This window comes from Mastomys coucha, unplaced genomic scaffold (genome assembly GCF_008632895.1).
Source record: "Mastomys coucha isolate ucsf_1 unplaced genomic scaffold, UCSF_Mcou_1 pScaffold7, whole genome shotgun sequence".
In the NCBI taxonomy this organism is placed as follows: Eukaryota; Metazoa; Chordata; class Mammalia; order Rodentia; family Muridae; genus Mastomys; species Mastomys coucha.
The window spans coordinates 62,747,869-62,758,931 of NW_022196913.1; the positions used below are offsets into that span (position 1 = coordinate 62,747,869).

At 47.1% G+C, this 11,063-nt stretch overlaps 1 protein-coding gene across 4 annotated transcripts in view; it reads right to left on the reverse strand.

Moving 5' to 3' along the window:
- Klhl3 (kelch like family member 3) overlaps positions 1-11,063 on the reverse strand; it is a 130,648-nt gene that overhangs the window by 40,278 nt on the left and 79,307 nt on the right. For all 4 annotated transcript variants that reach the window (XM_031358434.1, XM_031358435.1, XM_031358432.1 and 1 more), the window contains one exon: positions 1,627-1,743. In XM_031358434.1, the coding sequence (XP_031214294.1) occupies positions 1,627-1,743 (117 nt within the window). The remainder of the gene's footprint in view (positions 1-1,626; positions 1,744-11,063) is intronic.

Consider the following 11,063-nt stretch of genomic DNA (forward strand, 5'->3'; position numbering starts at 1 on the left):
TTTGAAGGAGGGTCCATATACCCTTTCTCTGGCCATTGCCTCTCAGCCTCTTTCCATAACCAAACCTCAATTCCCTATGCTAACCAGAGTAAGCCTGTGTCTTTGGTAAGTTTCAGTCATGGGGGGTCTCAGAAGCTGCCTTAAGCTTCCGGTGGAACCCAGTCCCTTGCGCACCCAACCTCACTATGAAACAGTCCCTACTGGAGGCCATTTCCATGGGACAGAGTCAGGTTGACTGTAACAACATTGGTAACTCAGACAGGTCAGGGGAGGTGACATGTGGCCACCAGGTGGCAGCACTGAGGGAGCGTCCAGCACATGCCTAAGCACCTGTGAAGGGTCTCACACACAGACACACAGAGAGAGCATCTCACCGAGCCCTCGGGCCTGTGAACAACAGGGACATGCACACAGGACGTCACAAGTACTCCAGGAATAAACATCATCTGTAGCCCCAGACAGGAGATCAGCAGCTAGCACCCCTGGACACTGTAACAGGCCTTTCTTTGTGGATAGTCTCTTCTGACCCCCACGCAGCCCTATCAGGGCTGGTGTTATTTTGACCAGAGAGAAACTGAGGTTCTACAGTCAGGGGCGGCAGGGAGTGACCAGGGCTGAGGGCCGAGTGACACTGCTCCACCTCCTCTCTCACCCTGGCGTCTGAATGCTCCTCAGGAACACTGAGGGCTGGCCAACTTGCCTCAGCATTTCAATAAAGTCACACATCTGAAGGATTGCGAGGATGTCCGACACCATTTACCGCATGAAACGACAGTATATAAACTGTCCGTGTCTAACCAAGGCAGACGAGACAGACGCTATCAGAGGTGGCTTTTCACAGGAGGGTGTGCTTCAGGGCCATGTGAAGGTAGACCTCAACTCGGACTCCCTTACGCCAATTAGGGACTACAGACTAACCCCAGTCTGTAGCCTCAAGTCCCAAAATTGAAAAGAAAAAGATGTCAAGAAGCCCAGAATCATTGCCTCAAGGGGCAATATAAGGATTAAATGAGAAAACACAAGAGCACCCAGAATTCTTTTTTGGGGGGTCAGGGGGTTCAAGACAGGGTTTCTCTGTGTAGTCCTGGCTGTCCTGGAACTCACTCTGTAGACCAGGCCGGCCTCAAACTCAGAAATCCGCCTCCCTCTGCCTCCCAAGTGCTGGGATTAAAGGCGTGTGCCACCACCACCCAGCCAGAACTCCTAATCTTTCTTCTCTCAGAGGGAATAGAATACACACTGGATGCATCTAGGAAGAAGCAGTTTTCACTCTTCTGACCAGGACTCCAGCTTGCCTAAGATCACAGCAGAGAGGGGACATGGGGATTTCATGGAAATGCCTCTTCTTTCTCTGTTCTTCTCAGGGAGGGCAACTCACACTGAGCATCCGTTCTACTGGGCTCTGTGCTGATACTCAAGAGTCCTGAATCCTCGCAACAGCTCATTGTAGATTTGCTGTAACATCCGGGACATCAGGAGCACCAGGAGACATCCGTACTTCACTCCCAATCCAGGGAATCCATGCCCTCCCTCCCCACAGAGACTCACAAAACACCTCAGCCGCACCACACAGCCAGAGTGTGTCCCTCTGTGTTCCTCTGGCTGGGTGAACTCATAAACACTCACCTGGACCAGGTAATCCCTCGGTAAGAGAGGAAGCCGGACATGCTCCATCAGCTTTGCCATGTGGTCTAAGCGAGTCTCCTTCTCATAATTGATCCATGAAATCACAGCTTCGAACACCTGGGAAGAAAAAACGGGAACGCTTGCTAACAACCGCCTCAGCTCGTCAACCAGGAGGAAAAGTTGCCAGTCAGCCATGCAGGCATTTACTCTAAGACTTGATATTCAGGATGAAACAAAGGTAAGAAGGCCTGGGACACCAGCTGGCCTACGGGAGAACACACACATTAGAGTGATAAGCCTGCTGCCCCGGATGTGCAGAACCGTGGTTCAAACTAAATCAGTTCTGTCAGTCATTTAAGGATAGAAATGCAGAGTGATCGCTGTAAACTAGGTATGAAAAGAGTGCTCACTGGGGCCAGAGAGATGGCTCAGCGGTTAAGAGCACTGACTTCTCTTCCGGAGATCCTGAGTTCAAATCCCAGCAACCACATGGTGGCTCACAATCATCTGTAATGAGATCTGACGACCTCTTCTGGTGTGTCTGAAAACAGCTACCGTGAACTTATATACATTAAATAAATAAATAAATCTTTGGGCTGGAGCAAGAAGGAAAAAAGAAAAGAGTGCTCAAAAGGACCAGAAGCCCTGGGGCATAGTTCCCTCCCCTCACGAATGTCCCAGGTCATGTAGGATGGTGACAGGGTTGCCCTCTGCCTAAGGGTGGCTCTCTGGTGACAGGAAGTAACACCAAACACCAGAGGACAAGGAAAGATCTCACACCCACACATCACAAATTGAAAGCTGGGGAACCTGAACCCAAAAGGAGAGGCTGGGGCTTGCTTTCCACAGCGTTAAGTCTACATTCAAATTCCACCTGACCATGTACGCAGACTGGCAAAGTCTAGACCTGACGAGGCAGAACCAACCAGAGATCTTACTGGAAATGGATAAATATACCTTCGGGGGAGAAATGGAAATATGAAAAGTCTTTGGTTAAAAAATACCCACTTGTGTGGGCTGGCGAGATGGCTCAGCAGGTAAGAGCACTGACTGCTCTTCTGAAGGCCCTGAGTTCAGATCCCAGCAACCGCATGGTGGCTCACAACCACCCGTAATGACATCTGATGCCCTCTTCTGGTGTGTCTGAAGACAGCTACAGTGAATTACACCAGAGCGAGCAGGGCCAGAGCAAGCGGCCATCTGTATAGCTACAGTATACTCATACACATAAATAAATAAATAAATAAATAAATAAATAAATAAATAAATAAATCTTTAAAAAGGGCTGGAGAGATGGTTCAGCAGGTAAGAGCACCGACTGCTCTTCTGAAGGCCCTGAGTTCAAATCCCAGCAACCACATAGTGGCTCACAACCATCCATAATGAGATCGGACGCCCTCTTCTGGCACGTCTGAAGACAGCTACAGTGTACTTATTTATAATAAAAATAAATCTTTAAAAAAAGATACCCACTTGCCAAAAGGCTCATGTCAGTGGGCAGGGACAAGTGTCCAAGGTGTCCACTGTAGTGCTATCATGGTAGGATTTTTAGAAAAAAACAAGGATGAAAAATTGGTCTTTGCTGTTAAAGAAAATAAAACATGGGCGGCAGAGATGGCTCGGCTGTTAAGAGCACCCACAGGACGGCTCACAACCATCCATCACTCTAGTTCCAAGGGATCCCATACCCTCTTTAAGATTGATCAAATTGTATATATAACATGTAACACTTCACTGTGCAAACTCTACCTTAATGTCGAACAGTCTTGCTTTTCAAAGTACAGTAATAGATCCTAGCACAGTGAATAAAATAAGATCCTGGAGCCCACGGATGCCTCGGGAAGTACAGGAAGGGCTCCCTCTGCAAAGCAAACTGCCGGCTAGTGAGTGTAAGAGAACGCCAGAACTGTAGTAACTGACTCAGCGAGGGTCATCAGCAGATGCTAACGTCAAAGGTCGTCTAGGAATAAGTGTTCTATTCTCAGAGATGGAACGCCCCAGGTGATATTCCTTACAGAGCAGGTGGCACACTCTGACAGGTACAACCTCAGACAAGGGATCAAGGTTACTAAGTTTACTACCTGCAACAGGACAAATTTATTTATTTATTTGCTTGCTTGCTTGCTTGGTTTTGCTTTTTAAGAAAGGGTCTCTCTATGTAGACATGGCTGTCCTTCGCAGACCAAGCTAGCCTTTAACTATAAGATCCTTCCACGTCTGCCTCGAGTACTGGAATTCAAAGTGTGCGCTACCACACCTAGCCACTAAACTTGTTTGGGTATTTCTGTTGGTTTTGTTTTTAAGATTTATTTTTACTTGTCTGTCATTCACAGAAGTGCGGGTAACCCAGAGGCCAGAAGAGGGCACTGTCTTCCTTAGAACCAGAGGCACAGATGGTTGTGAGCCACTAGGTGGATGGGAACCAAACCCACATCCTCTACAAGAGCAGCCAGTGCTCTTTACCACTGACACATCTCTCCAGCCAAGAATTTAATTAAAAAAAAAAAAATAGAACAAAATTAAAGAAAATGAGCAGTATACAGTATATGCTGTTTTTCTCATCTCTGAGTATAATGAGCCATATATTAATTAACCATAAGCACACAAATATTGAAATTCTCCCATGTCTTAAAAATCATAAATTCAATAGAGTTCTTTCCCTTAGACACAGCAGAGTTTTTGGTGCATAATATTCACTAAAAAGCTCTTGTCGGCGAATGGATGGGTGAGTGGGCTCAGAAGAAGCCTATGAGGAAGCCATGGCTCCAGGCCAGGCTGGAGTGAAGAGCGGGGCTGGGGAGAAGGAGGGCTGGAGCTTGGGTGGGTAGCAGCAGCCTTCTCAGAGGCTCCTGGAGAAGCAGGGCTTGTCTGGGGGAGACGATGCGTCTGTATGCTATCCATACCTCCGCTTACTCCCTTCTACGTGACTGTGAACTTCTACAGGAATGAGAAGACGTTTACCATCTGTCTCCTGCCCACATCCCATATAGTATGATCCCAAGTGGCAGGGTGACAAACACTGAGGAATAAAGCCTTGGGTAGGTAGAGTTTAGTCATGGGTCGCATTCTCCCCATGGGGCAGCATAGCCTTCGTGAAAACATGAAGGTCAAACTCCAGAGTGGGAGCTGTCCCTCAGGAGCTGTCCACGGCGGCAGCACCTCCTCTCCAACCTCCCTGAGCATCCCCACAGAGATGGTGCCTCAGCAAAAGCTGGCCTCAGCCTGGAAGGACTTCCTATCCTAACCCATGGGCCTGATACAGGGGGGAAGGGGTGAAAAAACCCACCAGTCCCCGAACAGGAAAACCCACCAATCCCTGAGCTCCCCAAGCTCAGGACTTGCAAATCCCACCAATCCTCAATCTGGAAATCTCTGCCCTGGAAAGTTCCACCCTCTAGAAAATCCTCTATAAGCACTGCCTCTTGTTCAATTCCCTGCTGTCTGCTCCCAGGAGCAGAGGGCAACCATTGGTAGATTCATCTGTCCACACCCTGGACCCTCCAATAAAATTCCTTCATGAGACGTGCTGCTGGAGGCTCCTGAGCTCCTCAGCTCAGCTGGGGATCCCCTCCTGAGCTCCAGGGTCTCAGGGTACCCTCAGAGCTGTGTGGTTCCTGGGCTTCCAAGTCCCAGGATACCCTCCCATCTGAGCAGGAGCATGGTCCCCAGCAGCTCCTCCCGAGAAGGCCTCACAGACAACACTGTCCTTCTGAATTCTCCCATAAGCCAACTGAGTCAATGCTCTGATCCTTCATCAGCTTTTCCAACCCAGAACCAGAAAGAAGCAGATGTGTGGTCCTCTCAAACCCAGCTGTGGCGCTCCTGTTCCCATTAGTCTCAACTGCCTCTCAAGTGTCTACTAGCCCAGCTTGGCAAAGTAGAGCCCACAGGCCAAATCCAGCCTGCACCTGTTTTGTAAATAAAAACTTGCTGGAACAGCGCCACGCTCAGAGTCTCCAGGGTGCTCCATGCCCAGCAGCAGAGATGAGAATCCCACAGCACAATGCCCAAAAGACTCAAGATCTGCCTGTTACAGGAAAAATTATAAACTCATACTCTGCAAAATCGAAGCAGAGATCCCAGGGCTCCAGCCAAGGGACCGAGGAATACTTACAATGCTACAATGTTTCCATGGCTTCCCTGAGGAATTGCAAATGCTTGGTTGCTTACACTTCTTTGCTTTCAAAGAAACAGGGTCATTCATTCCCTCACTGACTTAAGCTGCTGAGCCAGTTTCTTGGATGCTCTATATGCAAATGAATTGAGGCAGCGTCTTTATTGTTGTAGGTTCTCAATCCTTAAGTATAAGCATAAACCCCCGGCCAGAAAACACTGGGTAATTCCCAAGCCCACCCCACCCTGGTTACACTGGCAGCCAAGCCAGGCTGGACCTGAATACCTCAGGTAAACGGGGCTCAGGGGGGTGGGCACCAATGCTAGCTTTCAAAATGTATTTTGAAAGTCAAGAAGGAGGATTCAAGATCCACGGGCAAAATTGTAACTTGGTGAGGTGATTCTCACAACATGAACTGGGAGAGAGAAGCTAATTAAATAATATCAGGGAAAAATAAGGTTCCTGCCCATGGACCTGATTTGCTAATCAAGATTGGAGAGGATTTTGATCAATAACATTTGACGTGTATAACCTCATTTAATCCACACCAAACTTCCAAAAGAGGTGTCGTGATTCATATTTTAGAGATGATCAGATAGCCTCAGAGAGTAACAAGTTAGCAGATGCCACCAGGTTACCAGGGAGGAGGAACTGCAGGTGCAAACTCACTCCAACCTCCAAGTTTGAGTGCTGTGCAATAATGCATCTTGGTCCTGAGGGGCGGAACCCCGGAGCCAGCTGCAGAGCTGGGAGCCAAGTCCTTAAGCCTGTAGTACAATTATAGCTCTCCACACAGTCCTGGGACATCCTCCCAGGGGAGGGGGATGGGGAGGGACAAGGGCATTTGCCTTGTCTGCTGCTATCCTTTGAAATTAAGAGTTTCTGTATGCAAGAATGGTCATGTTTTGTTTCTTTTTTACTTTTTTAATTAATATATTTACATCATTTTCTCCCGTCCTGTTCCTCCCCCCAAACCCTTCAATATTCCCCCCTCCCTCTCAAATTCCTAGCATTTTTGTTAGTATATATGCACATATATACATGTATACATGTATATACATATATATAGAGAGAGAGATAGATACACATATACAATCTACTGCATCTATTTACCGTTGCTGGTATGTCTATGATTTCAGGGCCGACCATTGGATTTTGGATAACGTATTAAGGAGCTCATCCCTGGTAGACACTAATTCTCTCACTCTCTCAGTCTCATTTTTGAAGACTTTTTAAAGCAACAGATTAATTTTTTTTTCCTTAAGGAAATTGACCTAAAGCATCACAGAAAACGTAGCAGGATCCCTAGACATCCTGCAGAGCTACCTTGCCATCCACCACAAGGTAGAAGGTGCAAGGACGGTGTGGGGGGGTTGTTTTTCATGCCTTTGCAAACGTCTACTCGATAGTGAACTCTAGCCTCCTTCTCTTGCTCAGGGGTAGTCAGTGTGGGTAACTGAGTGGGTGGGTGTCACATGTAACTTTTGCCTAAGCTCTGGGAATGGGCCAAGCTACCAGCCCCCACCCAGATTCTCTTGAATCCACAGATAAGAAACATAGACACACATACATTGCACAATTGGTGTGGGAGGTCATGCAGGCCACGATGCCCCCTCGAGTGTTTTTCTTGCTTTTCTTCACACTATTCTGATATGAGGTCATTACATAACCCCTTAAAAAGTCACTTTGCGCCATTGGTATTTCAAGATTAATTTTCACGTAGACTGGGTAAGTTTGTCCTAATGTGACCATGTCATTTAGATATTGTGAAATGATTTGAAATATGTTCCTAATGTTTTCTGAAAGCCTGCTTATTTTGTAGTTTTAATCAAACATTCCTTTTTATCATTAAATCTGCCTATCATTTGTAGTTTTTTTTTTTTTTTACAATAAATTTAAAATGCTTTAAAAATCACAGGCTACCTCTCCTTGGGTTTCAGATAAACCTGGCCAAGGCTCTTCCTCACTCTTTGGTTTTCCCTGTACATGACTTTTGTTTTTAATCTTGAGACATACTACACTTATATCTGCTGGTTTAAATTCTGCCATATTTCATTCCCGGCCTTTTGGAGTAGCAGATCATTTGTTATCTTCACTGAAGCATGGATGATTTAGATTACATTAAGGATTACATTAAGAATAATTCTATAATTGACTTTGGTGAGGACCATTTCCCATCCCGAGGATACCTTGATGCAGACTACAGCTTTTCATCCTTGAGGAAGAATACCAGATGCAGGATACGCTCCACAATCAAAGGCTCAGGGTCAAATGAGCTTTAGAACCACAGCATGCCACAGCCAATCTCCATCCGAGACGCTGCAGTTCGGGGGGTCTAAGCTCCCAGGCCTCTGCAGAACAAAGCTCTGAGCACTTCCCAGCCAGTACTCCCAAATGCAGTGGGTTCTCAACGGGTGGCTCATGACCCCTTGGGGTCATGATCTCCTCTGATCAGATACTTACATTACGAATCATAACAACAGCAAAATTACAGTTGTGGTTGGGAATCGCCACAGCATGAGAAACTGTATTAAAGGGTCACAGCATTAGAGAGGTTAAGAAGCCCTGCCCTAATGTATCTGCCCTGAAAACTCCTTTTCCTTTTAATGCCAGGACAAAAACAAAAACAAAAAACAAAAAAAATCTTGTAGTAGTATAATTTTGTGAGGCACAGTTGGCTAAATTCTGCCCTAAAAAAATAAAGATGCTCACTCCTTAGCCATGTTTATAGATCTTTCCTTCATTCCAAACCTCAGCCCACCACAGATCCTTGGTTCTCAGCAAGGCTGCCACTTTCCTCCACGAGTACCACAAGCTGTCCCAAACTGGACAAGAAGTGCCTGCAAATCCTACTGCCCGGAGCCTGCAGACCCTGCAATGCCTTTCCTAGTCAGTGATCCGGGAGAAAACACTCCTGGGTGTTTTCCGTGAGCACAGACTATAAGGAGCTCCCTCTTAGATCCAGATGTTCTGCACAAGGGCTTTCAATCTGTCTGCTCACCACACTGAGCTCTCTTTCAGTCTATCTGCTCACCACACTGAACCCTCAGACGGTAACGGCTAGGGCGGCTCATCTCTGTGTCCCCTGATGGAGTGCTACAGCAAGGGGAAGCAGAGACAAGCGCTTCTGTCTCCACTCACAGGGCTCGGTTGCTCATGAATTCAGCTGCCTCGCTGAACCCTGGTTACCTGTCATATGCAAGCAGTTGTGAGCATTAAGAAGATAAACCAGAAGTGGTTGGGGGCTGGGGGGCTGTGGCTTGATTGGTGGAGCCAGATTCCATCCCTAGCTCTACATAGGCTGCACATGGTGTAGCCGGAATCTTAGCACCTGGAAGGTGAAGGCGGGGTTCCAGAATTCAAAGCTACATAAGAAGGTTGAGGCCAACTTGAACTACATAAGCTCTCAACAACAAGAAAAAAAATCTTGAAGCGAACTGTGTTTTGGCCAAGGAACATTAGACACAAGTGTATATATAAATCCTTACGTCACGTCTTTAAGTTAAAATAGTCATAAGAACCTTCATGTCAGCTGCCCCTTGAGTGAGGGGCATTGACTAAAGGAGAATTCTGGAATCTGCTTCTTCACCTGCTAGTGAGACAGGACCTCTTTGCTTTGTAAAATGCTGAGTTGCACATTTGTTATCTGCTCCTGCGTTTCTGGACCCGCTACAATACAAACTTCACATTGAAAACAAATTTGTAAACTCGGCCTGCAGAGTGTGGGTGGCCGAGGCTGGCTCTGCTTACAGCACTGCAGTGCCCTACTCAGTTGTGGGGACTTAAGTGTACTCCCCAAAGGATACCAGTGATGAGAGGGACGCTGTGGATTAGTAAATCAAAACCCCAATGTCAGGTGTGGTCTGCCTCCCTACCCGTTGTCTGTTGGGGAGGACCCCCTGCGGTCGCTAAAACAATACAGACATTGGCTACTGCTGTTGGTTGCCTACCAGAAGTAAATGGTAAGACTCTATGGTGGAAGAGAACACACATCCCAGCTGCAGGACATAGGCTAATCTAGTTGGAACTGGCTGGAAGGTTCTTCCTTGATGGCTAGCCCTGATGGTGTCTGAAAGTCTGTCACCAAGCCTTACTCATCTGTGGATCCCATGTGCAACAGTACTGGCCAGGCAAGGTATGCTCACTGAGGCAACAATGACAAGTCTGTTATAGGAATCACCAACCACTTACTGCTTGGAATCAAGGCCCACACTCTGTGGGGAAGCCACATCTGGCACCAGAAAGCCAGTCACCGCCCATGGTTTGGAAAGTCGCGGGCCTTAGTGGGAGAGCCCTTGCTGTGATTTGCTAAGTGGACATGTGTTTGTCCATCGTGCCAGCTCCCATGACTACGTTCATCCCTGTAAATTAGGGCTGCTGGTTATCTTGGCTCCTTTCTGCTTCGATGGTCAGCAGCAACTACAGAGACATCGAACTGTAAAGGTGATGACGACAAGTGACTACTGAATATTTAGTCATGGATTGGGTGTCTGACTGACTCCCTCCCAGGCTTAATGAATACTGAAGAGGGACGTAAAAGCCAGAGAAAGAGGGGAGGAAGTAGTGGGAAACACTGACCTCCAAATATGGCGTGGCTATCCTACTCTTAAACTCATAGCCACTATGATTACACATAAGGGATCTATACACGGCTGAGCCCATTGGAGATCTGTCTAGGAAAGGGGCTCATGAGAACACATCCCTCCTTGAGGGTTTATAGACAGTCAGTGGTTGACAGGGCATTTTCTTCAGTGGGTCAGCCATTGGTAAGGAGCCTATACCCCTATAAACAAATAAGAAATCCTCTCCCTTCACTTGTAAACAACGCTAATGAAACTCACTAGGCCTCTCTCTCTCTCTCTCTCTCTCTCTCTCTCTCTCTCTCTCTCTCTCTCTCTCTCACACACACACACACACACACACACACACAGTAGGATTACCAGTTGGGAAGAGGAAGGGGATCAGTGGGAACATGATAGGGACAAGAGAGGGTGACAGAGAAGTGAATATTATTGAAATATGTTATAAACATGTATGAAAATGTCATACTGAAAGCCATTATTAAAAATAACTAACACATGCAAACGACAGAAACCATGTTAAGGGAGATGAGTCCACTGTCTCGGGCTAAGAAGCTGGCCGCAGACCTCAGTGCACAGCAGTGCTTCCAACAGATTGCCCTAAACAGTAAGGTTCACCTGCTCGGTCACTGTCTTCCTGGAAGTCAAGTGCAGCAGCATGCCAGCCAAAGTTCTGCAGCCTGTGTCCCTCACCAGCAGCCTGTGTCCCTCACCAGCAGCCTGTGTCCCTCACCAGCAGCCTG